Below are 21,758 nucleotides of genomic sequence, written 5' to 3'. Positions count from 1 at the left end.
ATATAGTACATTTGTCATATAAGCGTCTGATCCTTCAAACTATATTTTCACATACACGTAGCACGTGTATAGCATTGAAAATATAGTTTTAAGGATCAGACGCTTATAGATTGGATTCGATATCTAAAAAATTGTGAAATCTCTTGATTTGCTATTTTTAAATGACATAACAATAAAGCATAATGGCTTTAAGTCTAAATGCTTATATAATATATATTATGGTAAATACTTTAGTTTTGCAAGGAATATATTTGTAATATGCAGTTATGCAGATAATGATATGAAGGTTAAAATATAGAAATAATCGATATTCTTTAAATATACATACACACGCACGCACTTGTAGTAATAAGAAACAAAGGGAACTAAAGGGAAATATAGGGAAGAAAGTCATTTCTATAATTCAACATTCATTATCATCCGAATTATAAAGCACATTATAAATATATTAAAAAATTATATATATTTTTGTAACTTAAAGTTTTTTTTCTTTATAAAGAAATTAATGTTTAAATTTAAATAAACTCATATCTTTTTATTTTTTTTCTTCTACGTCATTAGAATTATCAAATCCTTTTAGGAAAGCGTAAATTCAACAAATTCAAATCGAATAATTTCAAATTTATTTCTTATTTCAATAAAAAAATATTTTTTCTTATTTAAAAATATATGACGATTATAAATTAAATTCACGTTTTTCCCGTCGACTATTTTATCACTAAGCACTTACGTCTTTTTTTATCTATAAAACTGTTGTTGATGTTGCGACCATTGCGGCTGCGGTGGTGGTGGTTGTTGCTGAGACGGCGGACCGTATTGAGGTTCTTGTATATAACCGGTGGGTGATGGTCGTATCGAGCCCGATGATACGTATTGTTGCTGCTGCGGTGGAGGCGGTGGCGGCACGTAGGACACCTGAGTCGGATGCTGCGGCTGCGGATAGTATTGCTGTGTTGGTTGTGATACCGGTGGTGGCACATTATAACCGCCGTAATTAACTGGCGGCGGTGGAGGCGGAGGTGGTGGCGGTGGCGCCGAATAATAATGATGACTCTGTTGAGCATGAAGATCGTGTGTAGGTAGAGATGTTGTATCCTGAATCGGCACGGTAATGAGATTGGTCCGCATCGGAGCATTACTCGGAGGCGGCGGTGGCGGTGCGGTACTCGTCGCGTAACTTTGCATCGACATCATCGCTTGCTGTTGCTGCTGTTGCTGTCTATGCTGTTGTCGATGTTGCTCTAACGTTGGCTGTTGATTCACTAGCGAATTCACACGAGGATCATTACCCATAATTGGTTGAACCATATGAGATTGCACGGATTTAAGTCGCGTGTTCTGCATCTGCACGGAAGACACTTTCGTTAACTGTGACTCCATTTCCGATTTAGCATGTACATATTGTGGAGGATCAACCTGCATTCCTTGGTTGAGTCCAGATTGAGGTGCTGATATGTGCCGATGATTAATATGAGCCTATACGAACGTAAGAAAAATAATATATAACTATATATCTTAATAAAATATTATCGATTCGTTTACCTGTAAATCTCTTTGACTGAGATATGTTCTCCTGCATCCAGCGTTTCCGTATCTTGTTCCGCCGTGCGTACACATAAATACAGTACCGAGACCGGTTTGCTCTACTCTCGATACCTTTTCCATGCAACGAGGACAAACCTTGTCTTCTCTCTTTGCACAAGACAGGCAAAATACATGTTTGCAAGGAATCTGTAAATGTTTAAATGTATTAAAAGTTATAATATATTATCGCGGCCCTGCTCGGCCAAACAATATTATAAATAATAAAAAACTATTAATTAAAAATATAACACAAACATACCATACGGCCATAGATGAGAATTGGTTTTAAACATTTGTCACAGCAATGTATCATAGGATTCAGTACTTTCTCTCCTATTAAATTCACGCGATGGTCCCACCTAAGACGCAGCATTGGCTCAGGTGGACCTCGATTAATGGTGGTAAAAGTTGGTGCCTCAAGCTGTGAAATATCAGCCTCTAAATCAAACTGTTGCTCGAGAGAAGGTTGCTGAGCTATTGGAGGTTCATGCTCGTCATGCTCGCCGATTGCTTCCGCCGAGTTATCCTCAACTTGTTGCGAAGTATCTTCGTCATCACTTTCAATAACCTGCAAGCAATTTCAATAGTTATTTATACTGCTTTGTAGCTGCAACAATTTTTTTGTATATTTATAAATATATGCTATATATTATAACATCGATTTACCTTTACTTGCTTTTTGGATCTTCCTCTAGCTCGACCCCGAGCACGTCCACGAGCTCGCCCACGAGCTCTACCTCTCATTCTTTTACTTCCATTCTCCTCCATTGCTAAAATTAACATATATATTTGACCCTATTGCAAACAGATTGCTATATGTTAAAAAAAATATATATATATATATATTTTAGCATATTAATTTTTTTTTAAATAAATAAATCATTTAATTTATCGTACTAGAACTTATTGTTAAAAATAGAAAAATTATAAACAATTCACTCATGCATGACGTGTAGCAAGTAATTTACAAATACAAGTTTTGAACAATTAGCAGCAAAAAAAAAAGACATTAAGTAATTTTAGATTTAGAACGATAGAATATACATTCGGAGTCCGAGTCAGAACTAATTTTCATGTTGTCGGTTTAGCTTCCTCTCGGCAAAAGATCAAATTTTCGGCACTTCCTGATCGGTAATCGTGTCTCGAGCGAAACGTTTAGGTTACGTTCCAGACGTTACTCTGGCGGTTCTCAGGGACAAAAGCGGCGATACGTGGAAGGGCGAGACGGGCTGTAAATGGCGATACTCACAACTGGAGTTCGACGATTAAACGGAGGCGTTTGTTTCGTTTAAAGTCGCCGAAATAACAATATCATAACATGCCATCGGCGATCGTGCGGCTGAGTGGCGCGATAAGTGTTGATATCAGTTGATAGAGACGGACATACGGGCAATCTTTTTTGCGCATGAGCGCCGAATGTGACATTGTCGAGGTGACAGATTTAATTTGGATATAAGAATCGTAATTCCTAAAAAAGAATAACGTAATATTAATTACCAAAGCATCGACATTAATTCTTTGATAAAAATTACGTATTTCGTACGTCTTTAAAGTGTCATTTTCCTTCCAAATTATCTCGATATTATATATTAAATTATACTACTTGTTAAAATACCCATGATACTATTTAACTAAAAAAAACACATGTAACTTACAACAAAGTATACATATATGTATATAAAATTATTCAGACAAATATAATTAGCATACTTACATTAATTAAATTTTGAAAATCTATTGAATCGTCGCACCTGTCGCCTCTGCGTCGCGCATACACAAGGACACGGTTCATCACGATCACACAGACAGGCAACCATTCATTAAAATGCATATCCCTATGTGACGTGTTAGTACGCGTTCGTTGCCGTGGAAACGACATTACGCCGGAACGCGGAGCACAGGCCGTATCTAACAATCGTAGACCCCGCGGCGGGTGTTTCGGACCTTGAGTTTCTACTCCGAACTCACGCGCGACAAATGCTCGTCGCATAGTTCTTTAAGTAATTGCCCATTGATGAAGAAGGAAAAACTTTGCAATACTTTTCACGGCCTGCGTCTGGCTACTTGTTTATAAAGCACGGCTCAACAAGTAAAGTATTTTTTGCAGTTTGATCGTGACGTTAATCAGACTCCGAAAATCAGAAGGCTCTTACGACGAACGTCTCGTGGCTACGGCACTAGGCGTTGTATTCCACTGTGAATCAAACAGGGACGCGCGACCACAACAATAACGACTCCGCGGGAACAAAGTGCCTTGGCCACTTTAACAGGTAGCGGTACGGCGGTAACGGGAGGACAGGATGTCCTGCTGCACCGGTAGCAAGGACGAGGAGCGCGGCGAGCCGACGCGGGTGCGAGGATGCACGGACGTCATCTGGCTCTGCCTCTTCATAGCGTTCTGGTTTCTTATGGTAAATATAGACGCCGCATGATGTGTCACCGATGCACGCCCAATATGTCAACGAGGGGCATAATTTAACACGCCGATTTATTTCGCCTTCAGATATTAATCGCCGCCTTCGCAATTGTCTACGGCAATCCCATACGGCTCATAAATGGATACGACAGTTTCGGGAACACATGCGGGATGAAGAACAATCCAAAGTTTGGCAGCATGGAGCTATCAGGACAAGATACCAGTGACAAACCGTCAGTCTCTTATATTTTCTTCTAATTTGCCTCAAGTTCTCATTCTCGCCGTCAATCGATCTGAATATACACGTTATATTATGTTGCAGATATTTATTCTTCTTGGATATAAATAATGTCACGCAATCGTTAAAGATTTGTGTGAAGAAATGTCCAGACAGAATGCTATGGACGATGGAGGACGTCTGTAAATTTTATAAAGAGACTGGGTCACAGTTGTGTCACGATAGACCGGGTGCTGACTTCAGCGCGTGTAACAGTCAGAGTAGTATATTTAAAAATGGATCCTGCCCAGAGCCACCCGTTTACCCCAGCACGCCCGTTCTAAATCGGTGCATCCCCAGAGCGGTGAAGGAAGTGAGCGAAACAATAATTTCGAATTTATACGGCTTCATTAATTCGTGGGACGTTATCGAGCAGGTTTTGGGAGACTTGTGCAAAACTTGGAGACAAATTTTGGCACTATCTTTTCTCGCCTGCAGTAAGAAATTTAGTACATTATTACATGACACTAAACATATACGAATTATGTATAGAATATAATTAATTATAATTTTTTTTTTGTTTCAGTTTTGTCTCTTTTTACAATAGCCATTTTCCATTTACTGGCAACTATTGTAACGTGGATTATAATCGTACTTGTAACAATTGCTTGCACGGGTGAGTTATATTTTAGAAAAATAACAGTATCAAGAGATCATAAATTATTATAATTATAATTATTAATTATCACGTAGATAAAAATAATTAGATTTTATTACTAAAAAATATTATTTGCATTGTATTAAAGGCGGCACAATTCTTTTATGGGTAACGTATGTTGATATTAAAAAAACTTTGGACAAAACTGACCCAAACGAGCTTCTTGAAGAAGCTGTGAGAAATGAAAGAGCATTTCTCGCGTTTTCAATTATCGCTACTATTATCACTGTAAGTTATTACCATATAATAAAAAAGTTAGATACATGTACACTGAAAAATAAATATGGCATTTGCTTCGGCGACGGCGGCTAGCGTACATACGTGATCTGAGGAGGAACGCGTCCTACTATTACTCCGCACACGACGATCGAGAAGGGAAAATCACGTACGCCAGCCGCCGTCACCGCTCGCCGAAGCAAACGCTATATGTCTTTCAGTATACACACAGTACCATACTATACTATTTTATTAATATTTTATAAATTATAAAATTCTTTAGCAATTTTTTTTTTATTTTACAGGTTATTTTGTTGTTTCTTTCTTGTATATTACGCAAACGCATCAGCTTTATGGCGGCACTATTTAAAGAAAGTGCAAAATGTTTAAAAGAATTACCTGGTTTATTTTTCCAACCAATCTTAACATTTATATCTTTAATCCTGTTTTTTGCCTTTTGGGTATTCGTAATTCTTTGTCTTGCAACAGCAAGTAAGTAGTTTATAATATATAATTAGATATCGAGCTTATTTTACAAACAAAAATTAATTTCCTATACTTTATTACAGATTATCCCGAAACAAAATCAGTGCAAATGTACAAAAATGCTATATTTGAGCCTGTAAATTTAAGCTTGGTTGGTGAACGCGCTCCGTTAATTGAAGAAAAGAAAATAGATTTTTCTATCGATTCCTTCAAAAGTAATATATCATATACATGTATATACACATATTTATATGCATGCACATATGTTTTATAATTTATAAATAAAATAAAATTAATTATTATATATTTCAGCTTTTACTCTCGTGGAATATGTTGATGCAACATGGGTGAAATATATGTGGTGGGTGTATCTTATAGGACTGATATGGGTATCGGAATTTATTGTTGGATGCCAAGACATGGTAATATCAGGTTCTGTTGCCCACTGGTATTTTAGGTAATATTTTACAACCTACAGATAAAGAATTATGTCGAATATGTTTTAATAATAATTTTCTTTTTTTTATTAGAGGTAAAAACAGTAGCTCGTTTCCAGTATGCTCATCAATAGGACATTTAGTCTGCTATCATATGGGTTCTGTAGCATGTGGATCGCTTTTAATAACTATTTTTAAATTGCCAAGATTGATTTTAACGTACCTGCATGCCAAGTAAGTTTTTTCGAAAAAAATCTTAATAATGATCTTCATTTTTTAAAGACATTTTTAATTCTTCTTAAATATACGTGGGCTCTTATTTTACAGATTTGAGAAAACTAAAGAAACATCTCCGTGCTCTCAGTGTGGTTTAAAGTTCTGTATTTGCTGTTTCTACTGTCTGGAAAAATTAATTCGATATATGAATCATAATGCATATACCGTTGTTGCTATAGAGGGTACCCACTTTTGCAATGCAGCTAGAATAGTACGTTTTAATATAAAAAAAAGTAAAAAGAAATAAAATTTGATAGAAGCTATTTTATCGGTAATAAAATATTTATAATTTTTTTTAAGGCTTACACAACGCTCGTCAGTAATGCTCTTCAAATAGCAGTGATCAATGGATTTGGCGATTTTATATTGTTCCTCGGGAAATGTTTCGTTACAGCTGCAACTGGAAGCGTCGCATTACTTTTCATGAGACAAGATCCTGAGCTACACTTTTACGCTGTTCCGATCTTTATCATTTGTGTTTTTTCATTTTTCATTGCTCATTGTATAATTTCCCTCTACGAGGTAAGTCAAATATACGTACATTCATATGTATTCTATCGACGCATATACAAATAAATTATTTTTGAATTTAATTTTTAAATTAAAAGGTTTTATAATAAATTGATTTATTATTTTAGACTGTCATCGACACATTATTCTTATGTGTATGCGAGGATAAAAATTTAAATGGTGAAAATGGCAAGTGGCATCAATCTGCGTTAGCACAAATCGGAGCTTCTAGCAGCAACGCGAATGGGCAACAGTCTCATGAAATGACCCCGATGAACGAATAAGTATCCAATATTTTAAACATCTTTTTTTATACACATTTTTGTACACACTTTTTTATATGATAAAATACTTACTTTTGCATTTTATTACTTATACGTACATCTAATAGGGGTCATAAGACTCTTAAGGACAAATAAGAGTACATTCCTCTCGATGTTCAATGTTTGCAATACTCATATTGCTAAATAATTTTACAAGAATCTGTCTCGACAGTTATTTTTATAATAAGCAGATATTTAAATCATGTGAAGGTATGACCGTTCATAACATATTTTTAATATATTACAATTGTGCATAATTTCACAATATCATACTTCGTATTTTTCTTATAACGTTTAAAATATGAACGTTTATCTCTTAAGATTACAGGTATTCTTTTGTGATAAATCATTGCCAGAATTTTCTGAATTTTTATATTTTTCTGTTATTTTACCGATACTGACTGCACGATAGTATGATACATTCGACTTATCGGCGATTTGAACTATGCCTATAATTTTAAGGTAAAGTAAATTTTATTAAAACTATAAAAATTTGTCCGATTAAACTTGAGTTAATATCTATTACCGAAAAATTGTAAATTATAGAAAACCACCAGTTACAGTCAGTGGGGCTCCGCACATATGTATCCGAAAAGTACATAAGTACTTATATAAATATAAGTTGATATATAAAATATAAATTAAATTCGGGGAAAAGTATATTGAAGGCGGAAAAATAATAGCATTTCAAGTGACATTTACTCTCGCGGCACAAAGTGACCCAAATGAAAAATCGCAATCAACAAAAGCCGCAACAATCGGGCAACAATTATATTTCCATTTTATTCATTTATATATAAGATTTCATATTTTTCTGAACTTTGCATCATTAACGTGCCATTGCACAAGCTGAAAACTGTGTCTTAAGAATATTTGGTATAATAGGATAGTACTAATCTTTTTAAGATTTTAGATACACATATGTGGAGAAAGCAAGTGCAAGTCAATGTTGTAAAGAAAATATAATTATTATAAAAAAATGTACATGCTAATGCAACAAAGTGCAATTAATTGTAGTTCAAAAAAATATTCACGAGATATGGATTATTCATTATCTTGATGAAAAAATAATTGTTCTACTCATCACCAGTGGAAAATCTATTTTTTAATCTTTACACGATTTTTATTTCTTCCAAATATTTTGAAATGAAGTAATTAACAATTCAGTTTATACCTAAATATGAAGAGGCTTTCATATTTTGATGTACAAAATATTTTAAGCTATTTTAATAAAATGTATTAAGTATATTAAGATACTTGTACAAGATATAAATTTATATATGTATATCTCTAAGTTATTAATTGTAAAACATATTTAAGAATACTTTAGATTAATATATAAAAAAAAGGAAATAAAAAAAAAAAACAAGAAAATTTATTCTTATCATTCTTCTATATACCATCAATTATTTTATTTTTTTCTTTTTCGAAGTTTTTGATTTTACACGTTTTACTTTGTTAACTTTTTTAACTTTTTTAGCTACCACAGATTTCTTTTTTATTTGTTTCGCTTTAATTTTTACGGGCTTTTTCAAATTTTCAATTTTACTTACTTTAAATTTTTCTTCCATTTCTACTGCTTTCTCTAATATATCACCTTTAAATATCTCATCTGTGGGATTAAGTGCATAAGATGATTCGGGCTTATTTGCTCGTTGTATCATTTTCTGTTCCACTCTATTTATGTACTTATTAGCAGCCTTTTTCTTTAATGATTGTCGAAACTGAAAATTGTTTAATTATAAATTATAATTTTACATAATAAGAAAAATAATCCCAATGTATTCTTCAAATATATAAGACTTAAATGTTTTATTACCTTGGCTGGAGAAATATAATGAGGATTGTCCCACAAAGTATCATTACCAAAACTTCCACTAAATATTTTTACTGGTTTCAAAACAAACCTTGGACCAATTTCAGTTAATGCACCATCTTCTGTTAAAATTTGGAAATTTCTGAACCATATTCTATTGTCTAAAATACTAAATGTATATACGTGATCAAAGAATGGTTGGCTTTTAGGATGATGGTTTGGTACACCAAAAATTTGCGTCAGTAATTCCTTCAAAAGGCTGTAATGTGCATGGGTAGTAAAATTTTCATCAAAGGACAGTAATGGCCTAGAACCTCTCAAACAGTTTCCTGCCATTTTTAGCTCTCCCATTGTATAAACTGTAAGTAGAATAAAATTAATATAATTGTAATACAATGCTTTCTGAAATTTATGCATGTCTTTATATTTAAATTGTGTAATTTATAATTATTATATTTACTATTTTCCACAAGAAATTTGGCACTTGGGCCATCAGGCACATTAGCAAACCACATGTAAAGATCCCGCTTCAATCGGCCTTCGAACAGAACAGCCTTACTGCAATTCTTTATTCCACACATTTCATTCACTACTTGCAAATTTTTCGTGCGTTCCATTTTGCATTCTGTACGGTGATGTGGCATTAGTTTTTTAAAGTCCTCCATAAGATGTCGATGCCTATAACTAATACCCCGAGTAGCAAATACCAATACCCGTTGTTTATTAATCCATTTCACCTGTATAAAAAAAACAATTATTAATTAAATTTCCTGTTTCGCGTGAAATCGAGATATATAAGTTAGGTTAATCGTAAACCTTCTTAGCGGCAGGTTCGTCTGACATTATCTTTTCTGACTTTTCATCCTCTTTCACCACATCCTCCTTCTGCTTCCTTTTCACCGTCTTCTTCTTCATTGCAAATGCGAATAAATATTATAAAATTAACTTAATTTTCACTCGCAAAACAATTCGAAAACTAGAACTGCACGTGTTCTACACAGGCGGGATCAACGTAGTTCCAGTGAAATCCACTAAGATGCCGCTACCGTGATCGATTCGATTCGAATAAATTTTTTTCTAGTCCCAACAACATTCGCTACGGAGAGCCACTCGCAAAATCGTGCAAGTAGTATGAGTCAAACGTGGCCGAGTCAAACGTCTTAATTTTCAGTAGTGGGCAGTTGTGGGCAGTAGTGGGTAAGTGAAGATGAAATCTCCTCAGCTAGCTTATTTCTTTTGACTCTAGTACATTTTCTCAATACGAGAGACGTAAGCAAGCCCATCCCTATCGTATCCATAATTAGAACAACTCTCTCGCCCTTTTTACAGCACAAAACTGAGCTCGGTTTCTGCGCCCGCGGTGACGTAGATCACGGAGGTCGGTTGGAGTTCGTAACTCGTAGCGATGTAGACGATTTGGCTTGTGACGCGTGTCCGTCACAATCTGCCTTAGACGGCTAGAAGCGGACGGGATGCTGCTCGCGAGTCGCGCGGTGATTTGAGGCGGATCTACGACGAAGCCGGGGAGGATCATTCGGGATCCGGCATGGCTCACCTAAACGTGCTAAAGGCCGTGGAAACGCTGAATTCGCTGCGAGAATCCGACGTTTCGTCGGATCCGACGGCTAGGTACAACCACAACTTTAACGGGCTAAGGAAGATCCGTCTTTAATAAACTATTTTTTTACGCTTAAACAGCAGGAAGGAGAAAGTGTCGTGCTGCTCGGTCATCGTTGAGGGGATATGCCTACCGAGTGTCAGACAGAACACCAAGTTTCCACAGATTCTCAGTGCTACTGTCGAAACGCTCCTCGCACTTTGCGACGATGAGGAATCTGACATCAGAATGGTCGCGGACGAATCTCTCAACAAAATTATTAGGGTACTTGCTTCTACATTTTTTTTTTATATGTTTGTCATCAATCACAAGTTTTTGATTTTGTCTTGTAAATATTTAAATGCAATTTATTGTATTATATATAGATGTATTCTTTGCCAGGCAATGGTCGACAGTAACATTGTCAAGATCCAAATAGAGCTTTATAATGAGATCAAAAGAAATGGACCAGCACGTGTATTAAGAGCTGCACTTTGGAGATTTGGCCTGCTGAGTCACATGATACGCCCTTCTAGGGGTAAAGCTTATGTTGCAAATCTGATTCCATGTATAGTTATCATTGCCCATAGATCAGAGGATACAGTAATTGAAACATTATCACAATCATTACCATTAATTTGCAAAGTATTAGGACCATTTATGACAGACAAAGATGTCAAGGTAATACTTTTAACTTTATACATTAAATAAATTTATTAAAATTATATTATGCTTAAAAATAAATTGTTTAATTTTGTTTTAGAATTTACTGAAAGCATTCTTTGAAAATATTTCGTCTTCTCAGGCAGTTTTTCGTAGGGCAGCAGCTAATATGATTTTGACAACATGTATAAATTGCAGAAAGCCACAATTCTTTTTAAGTTATGTGATGGATTACATGTTAGGTATGTTGTGTAATTAAAACATGTGATATAATGACATTTATTGATAATATTTTTCTTATCAGATTTAATAACGTCGGGAAGAAACGCCGACGACCATTCCTTTGCTGTTATAGGCGTTTTCGGATGCCTAAGAGTGATTTTACCTCATATATGTAAACCCTTGGAGCCCCAAGAGAACGAAATACAACAGATAGACAGCTTGTTACATATTTATGAATTATGTTTGCACTATACCAAATGGCATTCTGATCATAATGTGATAAATGCAGCTTTAGAGACCTTAGCACAACTTTTAAAAATGCCTCCAAAGCCTCTAGTGTCTGTTTTACTGTCTTCAGAGGGTATTACGCAAAGTAGAATATTGAATCAAATTGCATGCATTCCGTCATTGGGTCACATGAGTATTTCCAGTGCAAGTACTATACATGGTGCAAATTCGGACTCTATTTTAACTTTACACGAGCCTGATATGCCGGAGATTACGCCAAATGTGGAATGGATTGCAGACACAGAAATTACATTACCGGAAATGTGTAATCCACAAACGCAGAGCGAATGTACGAGCAACGTAATTGAAACGAAAGAAAAGACATTAGAGAATTATTGTCAATTAAAAATTGAAACCACTGACAGTAAGAATGAGCATGTAAATTTACAACTGTTGTAGCAATTTTATATCTAATTATTTTTTTATGTTTTTTAGACGAGATTACAGAAGAAGGCAGCGATGGCGAAAGTGAGATCGAAAAATCTGAGAAAACGCCGTATCTAAGCCTACAAAGCGAACACTTGAAAGAAGAAGATTATTCCGAAGATATTACTATATCATTTGCTTCTCCCAAAAAATCATCTCTAGATTTCGCGTTATATGAAATAGATGTCGGAAGTTTTACCGACTCCGATATGCCCGTAAAGTTTTGTTGCCGTTACTTGGTGTCGTCCTTTTTATTAACGGGCAAGCCTGGACAGTTAATACCGGACAAATTATTTCGCGTTAGCGTAAAATCTCTCGCTCTAACATGCGTGGGTTACATTCTTAAACTTTATCCGCATTTGTTTACAATGACCATGGCCAAAGAAACAAGCTGCAATGAAACAAACCAATTGATTGCAGACATTTTGTTATTTGCGAATCACTCAGATCCTCAAATCAGGGGTAACATAGCAGTGGTGATTGGATTTTTTCTAAAATCTGTATTTGTTCAGTATGGCGGCTCCTTTCGGAACTTTGAAAATGAGTGCTTAGCTCAGCAGGGACGTGGAAATATATTATTAGAAGACATGATAAAATTACTTTTGAAAGTAAGTCTATAAAATTTTCTAAAGGACGACACCAATTTCGAAGGTTTTTAACTTGCATTTTTTTTCTGTTAAACAGGGTTTGAATGATGATTCCGCGACTACTTGCCGTCAAACGTTGGACGCGTTAAACTTCTGTTTGCCGGAGTTACTAGATTCTATCAACAACGAGCACGGTCTTACCATCTTAACCGCGTTGCCAAAACTCGTGAAAAATCCATATTTTCTAGTGAAAGTAAAATTAGCTGACTTGTTGAGCAAGTTATCGTATATTACAATAGAGCACATAACAGGACAATCGTTATTCCAAGAACATTTTATCGATGTTATAATAGTATTACTAGGTGATCAAGACCAAAGAGTGAGACACGCCGCGTCAAACGCGATTGTTAAGTAAGTTATATTTTAAGTTAATACAATTATTTACTTCATTTACGATATTATTTTGTGCTTTATTATTTTAGGAGTATTCCCTGTTTATATTTCCGACACCCTCAAGAGGATACTGTTACAAGGAAGGCTACGCAATACACTCAACAGTTCTTAAGCGCAGTAACATCAAGTATTTCAGAATTATCGTCATGCCAAGATAAGCATAAACCGTTCGTAAATACATCCATCAAGCCCTTCGTATTTCTGAATTATTACAACGGAACGAATTACGATTCTAATCTGGAATACTCTTTATCTCGTATAGTTAATATTCTAACAGAGATACTAACGGTGCATTCTTCAAAATATTTAATATATGGATGCTGCGAGACTCTTTTCTGTTTGAGCGAGGCTTATCCAACTACAGTTTATGTCAGAGGATGGGATTGCATTTTACCGAAGACTTTGCTAAAAAAATCGAAAAAGAACAGCGACCGATCGGATGTTAACGATATTAGTTTTGTGAACGAGATGATTTCCTCACCGATGTGTAGCGGTCTCTTATCACTGGCATTACCGCTATTAACGTCATCAACAATTAGTTTAGATTTATCTACGCACCGGCATTTAATTCTTCTCGCCGGTAATCTGGCTTCTGGTTTAGCCGTTTGTAACTTTAAGACCGGCAGTGACCCGATGAAACTTTGGAGTACATGTAAAGATAGATATCTAGAACTTTTGATGACACACATTACGAGAGTTCTCAATATTTTCGTTCACGTAATCGACGAGGTGCAGATAATACAAGCAAGTTCTAAGCCCGTTTTACCGTCCCTGTCCACACAAACGTTATCGCCCAGAAAGAAAATTATGTCGGAGCAAAAATCGAAAGAAAAAGGAGAGAAAATTGGCAGCTTGAAGATCGGAAAGGATCAAATGGGAACGTTCGTTGGCAAACCACATTACATGAAAATATACGATATTCTAAAAGCAGCACATTCTAATTATTCGGTTACTCTGCAGCACGAGGCCAGCGAAATGTACATTTCTTTACTGAACGCGATGCTGGACGTTCTGTCGCAGATCCTAGAAATCGCGTCTGTCAACGAAGCAGGTAGAATAGCGGAAGAGGTGCTATGTTATCTAAAAACCACCGTCGTATTGTCACCAACGGCTACGGTTCAATGTGTGCAACAACTGTTGAAATGCTTGTTCGGTACGAATGTATGCGCACAGTGGAGTGAGCTGGATGTACAAAAGAATATGGATCGATGCGGCACGCTGCAAGATGACGTCCGAGGTTTTTATAATCAATGCTTTCAGCATCCCGCCAGACAAATGGCGAATACAATAAAATGCATTGGAAATAATTGCAGGGGCGAAAATGAGCCGGATAATGGATGGATAGGATTGCTTCGCAGAAAAAGTGACCGTAAATTTTCGTCGGTATTTAAGACCTTGGCGCGATCTTCGGACCAGAAAACGTCTGTCGTGTCTTTTATCCGACTTTTCGAACCGATGGTTATAAAATCTCTGAAGCAGTATACTGTTACGAGTAACATCGCGTTGCAGTGCCAGGTATTAATGCTACTGAGTCAACTAGTTCAACTGAAAGTTAATTATTGTCTGCTGGATTCTGACAAAATATTTATTGGATTTGTGTTAAAACAGTTTGAATTTATTGAAGAGGGACATGTGCAACAAACCGAGGATCTTTTGCCGAAAATATTTAATTTCTTGGTGCATTTGTCATACGAGAAAAATCATTCCAAAGTAATAATAGGCGTACCGAAAATTATTCAATTATGCGACGGTCTGATGGCGAGCGGACAGCCGGCGATCTCGCACTGTATACCTGCACTTGCGCCCGTTATTGAGGATATATTTCTTATTCGCAATGGAAGTTCGAGCGTAATTGAACAACGAGAGTTAGAAACAACAAGAGACGTATTAATAGCCATGTTATTACGTTTAGTGGAGTACCACGAAGTGGTGGAACTTTTGGCCCTGTGTCTGGCCGAATCTAGATTTAGTGGCGATGGCAATGGCGAGGAGAAGTGGCGAAGATGGTCTAGACTGACAATGGATACCGTGCTTCCAATATTGGCCGCCGGAAAGATTAGAATAGAATCCGAAAAAGCTCACGTCGCGCTAGTGAAATTATTTGCGGCAATCTCACCCACGGTCTTCCGACCGGTGGATCCACTTCTGAAGATCCTATTCACCACGTCAATACCTAAAACCGCTTCAATACTCAAGCTGAAGCGTTGGTTAAGCATGATCAATGTCGTCCTGCTTTCGCTGATCTCTTGTGCGAAGGAGGAGGCAATGTTAGCGCGTCTCTCGGATCTCAGCGTATGCGTGTCGGACGTATCGAATCTTTCGCCACTCAAGAGCGCCGCTTTTCACGAATGTGCAGATCCGTTAAATGCCTCGAGCATTCAGTCGCGCCAAATGCCATCCGAGCAGATATTCGCCAGATTTATATTCAAGGTAATTAATCTAATAAGCACGAAGGTTTTCAGTTTGCTTGGTCTGATAAATCATAAATCCGTAAATCCCTTTGTTGATTTTTCTGATTATACGGCAGATGACAATTATCTAATTCATCAGTTTGCTTTCTTTTTGCAATTATGTATTCATATGTTCGAGTCTGGCAGCCACTGCAAGGTGGCGAATGCAACGATGCAAATGATTCAAGGGCGCAACGTATCCGACGAGGAAAAGCTACTTATCGACGACTTAAATTACATGATGCTCAGCATTGGAAACGTATGTCCAACGGTAACGTGCCAGTGGGCATATTTAATGATACTTTTAGGATATAACGAGATGTCTTTTTGGTCGAAAGTATTGGGCACCAACAAGTGTGATTCTATTCGTTCGAGCGAGAAAAAAACATTTAACTGCGTTAACAGCAGTATAAATATTCAGATTATTAGAAGAGGCGGTATTATATTATTTTGTGACTACATATGCGAGAATCTCAACGACGTAGAGCCGCTAACGTGGCTGTTAATAAACCATATTGAAGAGGCGATAAACGTCGCCGTTGAATCTCCAGTGAGAGATTTGTTAACCACGGCGATACACAGAAATCCGGCAGCCAGCGGATTGCTGGTGCAAGCTGTAGCGACGAAATGCACGAATCTATCGCAGCCCAGTTTTATAAAGCGGCTATTGCAGTGCATTGAAGGCGCACACCATTCGCAAAGTGGCGCGGTAATAATGACTTTAATACCGCGATTATTATCTACCAAGTATCTCGCTTTGTCGAGGATGGCAGCGAAAATTGCGAGTCGTCGAGTAGAGATACTATTAACCACCGCCGTGGAAGACGTAAAAGATCAATTGTCGAAGGACGACATCGTGAAAATTATGGACATTCTACAGACCACGAAACTGGCAAGGAAACACGGGGGCTTGGTCAGTTTGCTGAACAAACTAGCTGTACAATGTTACGATTTATCACCGCTCGAGCTCGACCAGTGCAGGCCGTTCAATCCATCTACTGTGAAGAGCATTCAATTAGATCGTAATTGGTTTCTATCTCAGGTGAAACTGCGATGCTGTCACGCGAGCGCGAGTAATAATCCTATGGAATTAGCGCAATTATTGCAGGATCTAGATTTGGACGATTGCCTGAGCATTCTCTCTTGTAAAGAGTTTAATTTGAAAATTTTAAAACACTGTGTGATACTGGGAGCTCGACTCACTGTCGAGAAGTGCCAAAAGCTAGAATTCGGAAAAGCACAGAGCGAGAAAGATTTTTATTTCGATGCTAGCCCTTTGTACGTTGCTGCTAAACAATGTTTGTTAGAGCATATTCATTATATCTGCGAACTTTTACCGAAGCCACATCAGATCTACAATCCCGAAGCGGATAATACAAGCGGAATGGAACAGAAGTACGCCACCAGATTTTCTGAGCTGCTGAGCGACGCTTTGTATTGGGAAATTCTCTTTACGATAATTCCAACTGTTAAAGTTTACATGAAGACGTTACCAAAATTAGCTAAATACAACGTAGCGAAAATCGACATGAAATTCGAGGAGGATATCGCCAAGTTCTCCGTGCTGTGTCTCGAACTTGCACATTGGATGATTTACTCGGACAGAAAGAACGATCGCAAGTTAAAGCCGCACGACATGGACCTCGCGTTGAGTTGCGCGTCCGAAATTTTGCGGCACGCCGCTTCGAGTAAGATTTTCGGTGATAATTCACGTTATACTTGGGTTTGTTCCGCGACGATTTCTCTGACAAAAGTTATAGAAAGTATACTAACGACGGTGGATCCTTTACCGACCATGGATTATCAAGCGCTGGAACCGGCTCTTCAAGATGAGAATACAAAAGACTACGCCCGGGCGTGCATTCAAATGGCATCGATAGTCGCCTGGTTGGAAAAGTGCCAGGCGGATAGCACGACGAAGAATATCCCGCCGTATTTATTTAATACAATAAAATCGCTGATTATTAGCATAAGTCGTCAACCATTAGTTAACTCTTACATCTTGACACCTCCATTAGTATGGAAACACGGCTGTCATATCGTTGGCTCCGGCCCTACCAAATGCTATTTTCCGCTAATGTCATCTGAATCTAATCTTCTGCAGGAGGTAGACGTCCTGGAGCAATTTATCTATCGGGTAAACTTACTCGGCTGGACATCAAGGTCACAGTTTGAAGAAATCTGGATGGCATTCCTGAGCGTTCTTAATTTTTTGCAAAACGAGAACACACCCTCGGACGAAATTACGGCTTTAATTCAAGCGAGTAGCCTAGCAATTCAAGCGATAACGAAATTATTGCTGCAAACTCTACTGCTACCGTATCCCGGTAATCCCGGCGCCAGCGTTCTGATTCATCATCCGAGAGATCCTCAACTATCCGTGCACAAAACCAGCTCCCAGAAGCTGTTCGTAATACAAGAGTTGCTTATGTGGAAATACGAATATATGAACAACGCAGAAAATAAGCACGGCTTGAAATTGAATCATATATTTCAGCGAGGCAACGTAGAAAGAACCGCGGCACCCGACAGATATATGTACAGCCAACTATCAGTCTCTTATTTATGGTCCCTGTGCAACCTGTACGAAGATAAATTGAATTCTTCCGTTCTTAACTTAAAAAACAGACGGAATGACGCACTGATGTCCGCCTCACTCGACTTAGATTCCTGTTTGCGCTTTCTGATCGAGCATTATACTATTTGGACGTCGCCGCATGCCAATACGCCCGTACAATTATTAACAGAAATTATGAAATCTATTCTAGCAATCTCGGAATTATTTCTCGAAAGATCGCAGTACCAATGGATGCTGGATGTGTGCCTAGAAATTTCAAGAGCTCATCCGATTGAAAATGTGATTTTACATCAATATCTAGCTATTTCTGTGTGTAAAGCCGCCGCCGTTCTAACACCTTTGGTAAGCATCGACAGTTTTATCTATCAAAAGTATGATTTTATTTTTAACTAATATTACTTCGTAGGATCTGGACACATTGGATAAAGTAAAACGTATAGTGGACGTTAATTTAAAGTCGGTATTCCTAGCTTCCCGAGTATCCGCGCTCCACGGCTCTTTATATTTATTACAAAGTGCAGTACTGGCCAAGTGTGAGGAAACGATGAATATTATACATCCTCTAGCTATTGAATATATACAGAAGCACATCGACCCACAGGATTCGAATAGGTAATTTAAAATATAATTTACCTATTTATTAATTTTTTATGAAGTATTGATAAATTAATTTATTATTTCGATATTATTCTATTCTTATTATAACTGTTATCTAATTCGTTCTTTTTAAAATACAGCGTTTTGAATCAAAGCGAGGAGCATCAAGGCATAATGTGGGCTCTAGTGTTCTTTCTATTGGAGCATGCGGAGGATACACCGCCGGACACGGAAGCTCCAGCCGTTCTGGAGTTAGTCCTTTCTCTAGTCACGTCGCAAAATATTTCATACGGTTTACATCAAACTCTACTGCAGGTATATCACGGCATTTCTTTGTCTTTGATTAATGTATAACTAACGTAAATATAAAGACTATCGATTTATTTTAATAGGGTCTTGAAAGGCTGGTGGCGACGAAAAGCGTCGTCGGTAAGGTTGCCGAACAAATTGTTAAAGTTGCAATAGATCGATTGAAACAACCTAGCCCCCTGCTCGCATTACCGGCGATGCAACTTTTATTAACGTGCATGTATACGGAGGCGGCCGATCGATTGAATCAACCTGGCGTTGAGGAACCATTACCGGACGTGGAACCAGAAACGCTAGTTCGGTCCATCGAACGCACCTCGGCAATATTCGACAAAATTCGCAAAGGACATTCTATGGAAGTGGAGGTGTTATGCACAGTTCTATCTTGCCTCCTCGGGGACTTTTTCCCGCCCTCAGAGATTCTTACTAAAGTTATAGGAGAATTCCTGTCCCCGCAACAACCACATCCGAGATTACTTTCGGCAGTTGTCTTTAAAGTTTGTTAACACATTTCGAATTACAACCGTAATTAATTTACGAAATCAAAAATAAATGATTCGATTTTGTGCTAGGTCTGTGAGAAAGCATGTACCTGCACGGAAATGGAGCTCCTTCAAGATTGGGTGGTTTTCAGTTTACCGAATTTTATTCAAAGTTTACCGATGGCAATGTCGACCTGGTGCTTGTCCTGTTTTTTTATAAGTGCATCTACAAATCATTGGCTGAGAGCTTTGTATCCTTTTTTTACTAACGTAACTTTATCATTTCTTTTTGAGGAAATTATATACAATTCCTTAACTATAATATGGTAGGTTTCCGTACGTTCAGTCGAGAATAGGAAAATACGAGTACGAAGATAAGAAAATATTGTGTATAGCTGCGTCGGATTTTTACCACAAAGTAAGTTACTTAAATATTACTTCGAGCATCTTTTATTTAAGTATTCTATTTAATGATTTATCAATTTCAGTTATCAAAAGAATCTCAAAAGAAAGCGTTTGTTGAAACTTTTGAAGCTGCTGCAAAGGAACCTGGAACTCCATTTACCGACATACTAGCCTCCTTTTAAACAATACAGTAGCCAGAAAATACCAAAAGAAAAAGATGAAAATTTTTATTCTACAACATATTAAACTGCAGTTGTAAAAATGAACACGATGTACAATCTTTTGTGCGTTGACGTGCTACGTCATGCCTGTACATTTGTATGTATAATATTTATTTTACATTATGTCCTGTTAAAAGAGAGATATGCAACTTGTTTTGCAATAAACAGTATTTTTTAAGTAAACAATTTTATGCTTGGTTTACCTACACTATTTTTCCAAAGGTCCCAATTCGTGCGCGTTATTATAATTGATTAATTTATGGTCGACAACGTGTTATCGGTTCAAGAGACGCAATTATAATCTATAAAAAAAAAAAAAAAAAAAAAAAAAATGATGCGACTTACCGATTTGTATGAGCTGCAGCGGAGTTTTAGAGTTCTGCCGGTGACTGTAACATAAAAAAATATTAATGTAGCCGTGCCAGTAAATTAATAAGATTATTAAAAAAAAAGGTAAAGGTTTTTATTTAATATTTTATTTAAAAAATTTATATTTACCTATGAGTTGCTCCGCTGGCGCAGGATGCCCATCCTGAGCCTGCTCCTCCTCTCAGTTCGGACGTCGTGACGAGTCCTCCTTCCGCGCACAAGTCACTCGCGAACGCGACCGTGATTTTATATTCGCGAAAATTATTGAACACTTGCGCGCGTTATTTTTCGACACCTGAAAAAGAAAATCCTGAAAACAAGTTACTGGCTTACCCAATCTGCATACAGCGGAGTTGTAGAATTCTGCCGGTGTCTGAAACATAAAAAGAAATATATTAATGTAGACATGTATTATGGTTTAAAAAATTAATTAAAAAAAAGTTAAAGTTTCTATTTAATAAATATTTTATTAAAAGAATTTATTCTCACCTAAAAGTTGCTCCGCCGATGCAGGATGCCTCCTGGGCCTGCTCATCCTCTCAGGTGGGACGTGACGAGCCATCCTTCCGCGCACTGGAAACTCGCGAACGCACTCCCGTAAAAAATTAATCGTAAAAAAACGCGCGGATACTTTTCGGAACTCCCGAAGCGACCGACGAACCGGCTGCGGTTCGTATTTGTTATAATTTCGGCGTTCGGTACTTTTTTTCACTGCACTACAGCGGAGTTCCTCTTGATCTGTAACAGATAAATGACAAAATTATATTATAGATTCGGAATGTAATTCGGAATATAATTCGAAAGGGAAATTAATACTAGTTACCCCTGGGTTGCTCCGCTGGAGCAGGATACCCTTCCTGGGCCTCCTCCTCCTCTCAGGTAGCACGTGTCGGTCATCCTTTCGCGCACTGGACACTCGCGAGATACTCCACGACACTCCCGACCGTCTCTTTTAGATCCGTCCCGACTCAAATTCTCGAATTCGACACGAGAAACGGGCTACGACGCACGGATGCCTCGGCATTTTCGTTTCGAACTCGAACCGCGTGCTCGTCGTGTCCTCTAGCAGTATGCAGCAGCACGTGTTGCAGTCTGTTACCAACTTGCTATCA

At 37.4% G+C, this 21,758-nt stretch overlaps 4 protein-coding genes across 12 annotated transcripts; 2 read left to right on the top strand and 2 right to left on the bottom strand.

The window, feature by feature from the left end:
* Positions 1-550: 550 nt before the first annotated feature.
* On the bottom strand, positions 551-3,387 carry Hakai (E3 ubiquitin-protein ligase Hakai). Of its 2 annotated transcripts, none has more exons than XM_070669708.1 (6): positions 3,299-3,387; positions 2,629-3,052; positions 2,251-2,354; positions 1,844-2,152; positions 1,543-1,731; positions 551-1,476 (listed from the first exon to the last, which is right to left on the bottom strand). In XM_070669708.1, the coding sequence occupies exons 2-6, from the start codon at positions 2,657-2,659 to the stop codon at positions 739-741; spliced, it is 1,371 nt and encodes a 456-aa protein (XP_070525809.1). In that variant the 5' UTR covers positions 2,660-3,052; positions 3,299-3,387; the 3' UTR covers positions 551-738. The 2 variants fall into 2 exon arrangements, with proteins under 2 accessions (XP_070525809.1, XP_070525810.1); XM_070669709.1 differs by having other exon boundaries at positions 2,834-3,052.
* An 87-nt stretch (positions 3,388-3,474) lies between these two features.
* Positions 3,475-8,431, top strand: Ctl1 (choline transporter-like protein 1). 3 transcript variants are annotated; one of them, XR_011546949.1, is made up of 14 exons: positions 3,475-3,995; positions 4,088-4,233; positions 4,323-4,714; positions 4,804-4,893; positions 5,024-5,163; positions 5,457-5,643; positions 5,721-5,852; positions 5,950-6,094; positions 6,168-6,308; positions 6,402-6,561; positions 6,651-6,872; positions 6,989-7,140; positions 7,239-7,393; positions 7,505-8,431. XR_011546949.1 is itself a non-coding variant. In XM_070669705.1 (13 exons), the coding sequence occupies exons 1-13, from the start codon at positions 3,885-3,887 to the stop codon at positions 7,246-7,248; spliced, it is 2,028 nt and encodes a 675-aa protein (XP_070525806.1). In that variant the 5' UTR covers positions 3,475-3,884; the 3' UTR covers positions 7,249-8,431. The 3 variants fall into 3 exon arrangements, 1 of the variants encoding a protein (XP_070525806.1); XR_011546948.1 differs by having other exon boundaries at positions 7,239-7,645; positions 7,730-8,431; XM_070669705.1 differs by having other exon boundaries at positions 7,239-8,431.
* Positions 6,725-10,036, bottom strand: LOC139110128 (ribosome biogenesis protein BRX1 homolog). 2 transcript variants are annotated; one of them, XM_070669715.1, is made up of 5 exons: positions 9,816-10,036; positions 9,460-9,736; positions 9,003-9,358; positions 8,737-8,907; positions 6,725-6,865 (listed from the first exon to the last, which is right to left on the bottom strand). In XM_070669715.1, exons 1-5 carry the CDS (start codon positions 9,912-9,914, stop codon positions 6,848-6,850), a joined length of 921 nt encoding a protein of 306 aa, XP_070525816.1. In that variant the 5' UTR covers positions 9,915-10,036; the 3' UTR covers positions 6,725-6,847. The 2 variants fall into 2 exon arrangements, with proteins under 2 accessions (XP_070525816.1, XP_070525815.1); XM_070669714.1 differs by lacking the exon at positions 6,725-6,865 and having other exon boundaries at positions 8,131-8,907.
* Positions 10,037-10,116: 80 nt separating this feature from the next.
* Htt (huntingtin) lies at positions 10,117-20,463 on the top strand. Of its 5 annotated transcripts, none has more exons than XM_070669700.1 (15): positions 10,117-10,196; positions 10,329-10,628; positions 10,698-10,881; positions 10,999-11,277; positions 11,360-11,501; positions 11,564-12,133; positions 12,205-12,803; positions 12,880-13,193; positions 13,265-18,605; positions 18,670-18,875; positions 19,001-19,175; positions 19,253-19,666; positions 19,742-19,902; positions 19,982-20,069; positions 20,140-20,463. In XM_070669700.1, exons 2-15 carry the CDS (start codon positions 10,546-10,548, stop codon positions 20,236-20,238), a joined length of 8,655 nt encoding a protein of 2,884 aa, XP_070525801.1. In that variant the 5' UTR covers positions 10,117-10,196; positions 10,329-10,545; the 3' UTR covers positions 20,239-20,463. The 5 variants fall into 5 exon arrangements, with proteins under 5 accessions (XP_070525801.1, XP_070525802.1, XP_070525803.1 ...); XM_070669701.1 differs by having other exon boundaries at positions 10,138-10,268; XM_070669704.1 differs by having other exon boundaries at positions 10,147-10,628; positions 13,265-14,750; positions 14,844-18,605.
* Positions 20,464-21,758: the final 1,295 nt, after the last annotated feature.

Source organism: Cardiocondyla obscurior, linkage group LG19, assembly GCF_019399895.1.
Source record: "Cardiocondyla obscurior isolate alpha-2009 linkage group LG19, Cobs3.1, whole genome shotgun sequence".
Classification (NCBI taxonomy): domain Eukaryota; kingdom Metazoa; phylum Arthropoda; class Insecta; order Hymenoptera; family Formicidae; genus Cardiocondyla; species Cardiocondyla obscurior.
This window is presented reverse-complemented; position numbering and strand designations above follow the sequence as displayed.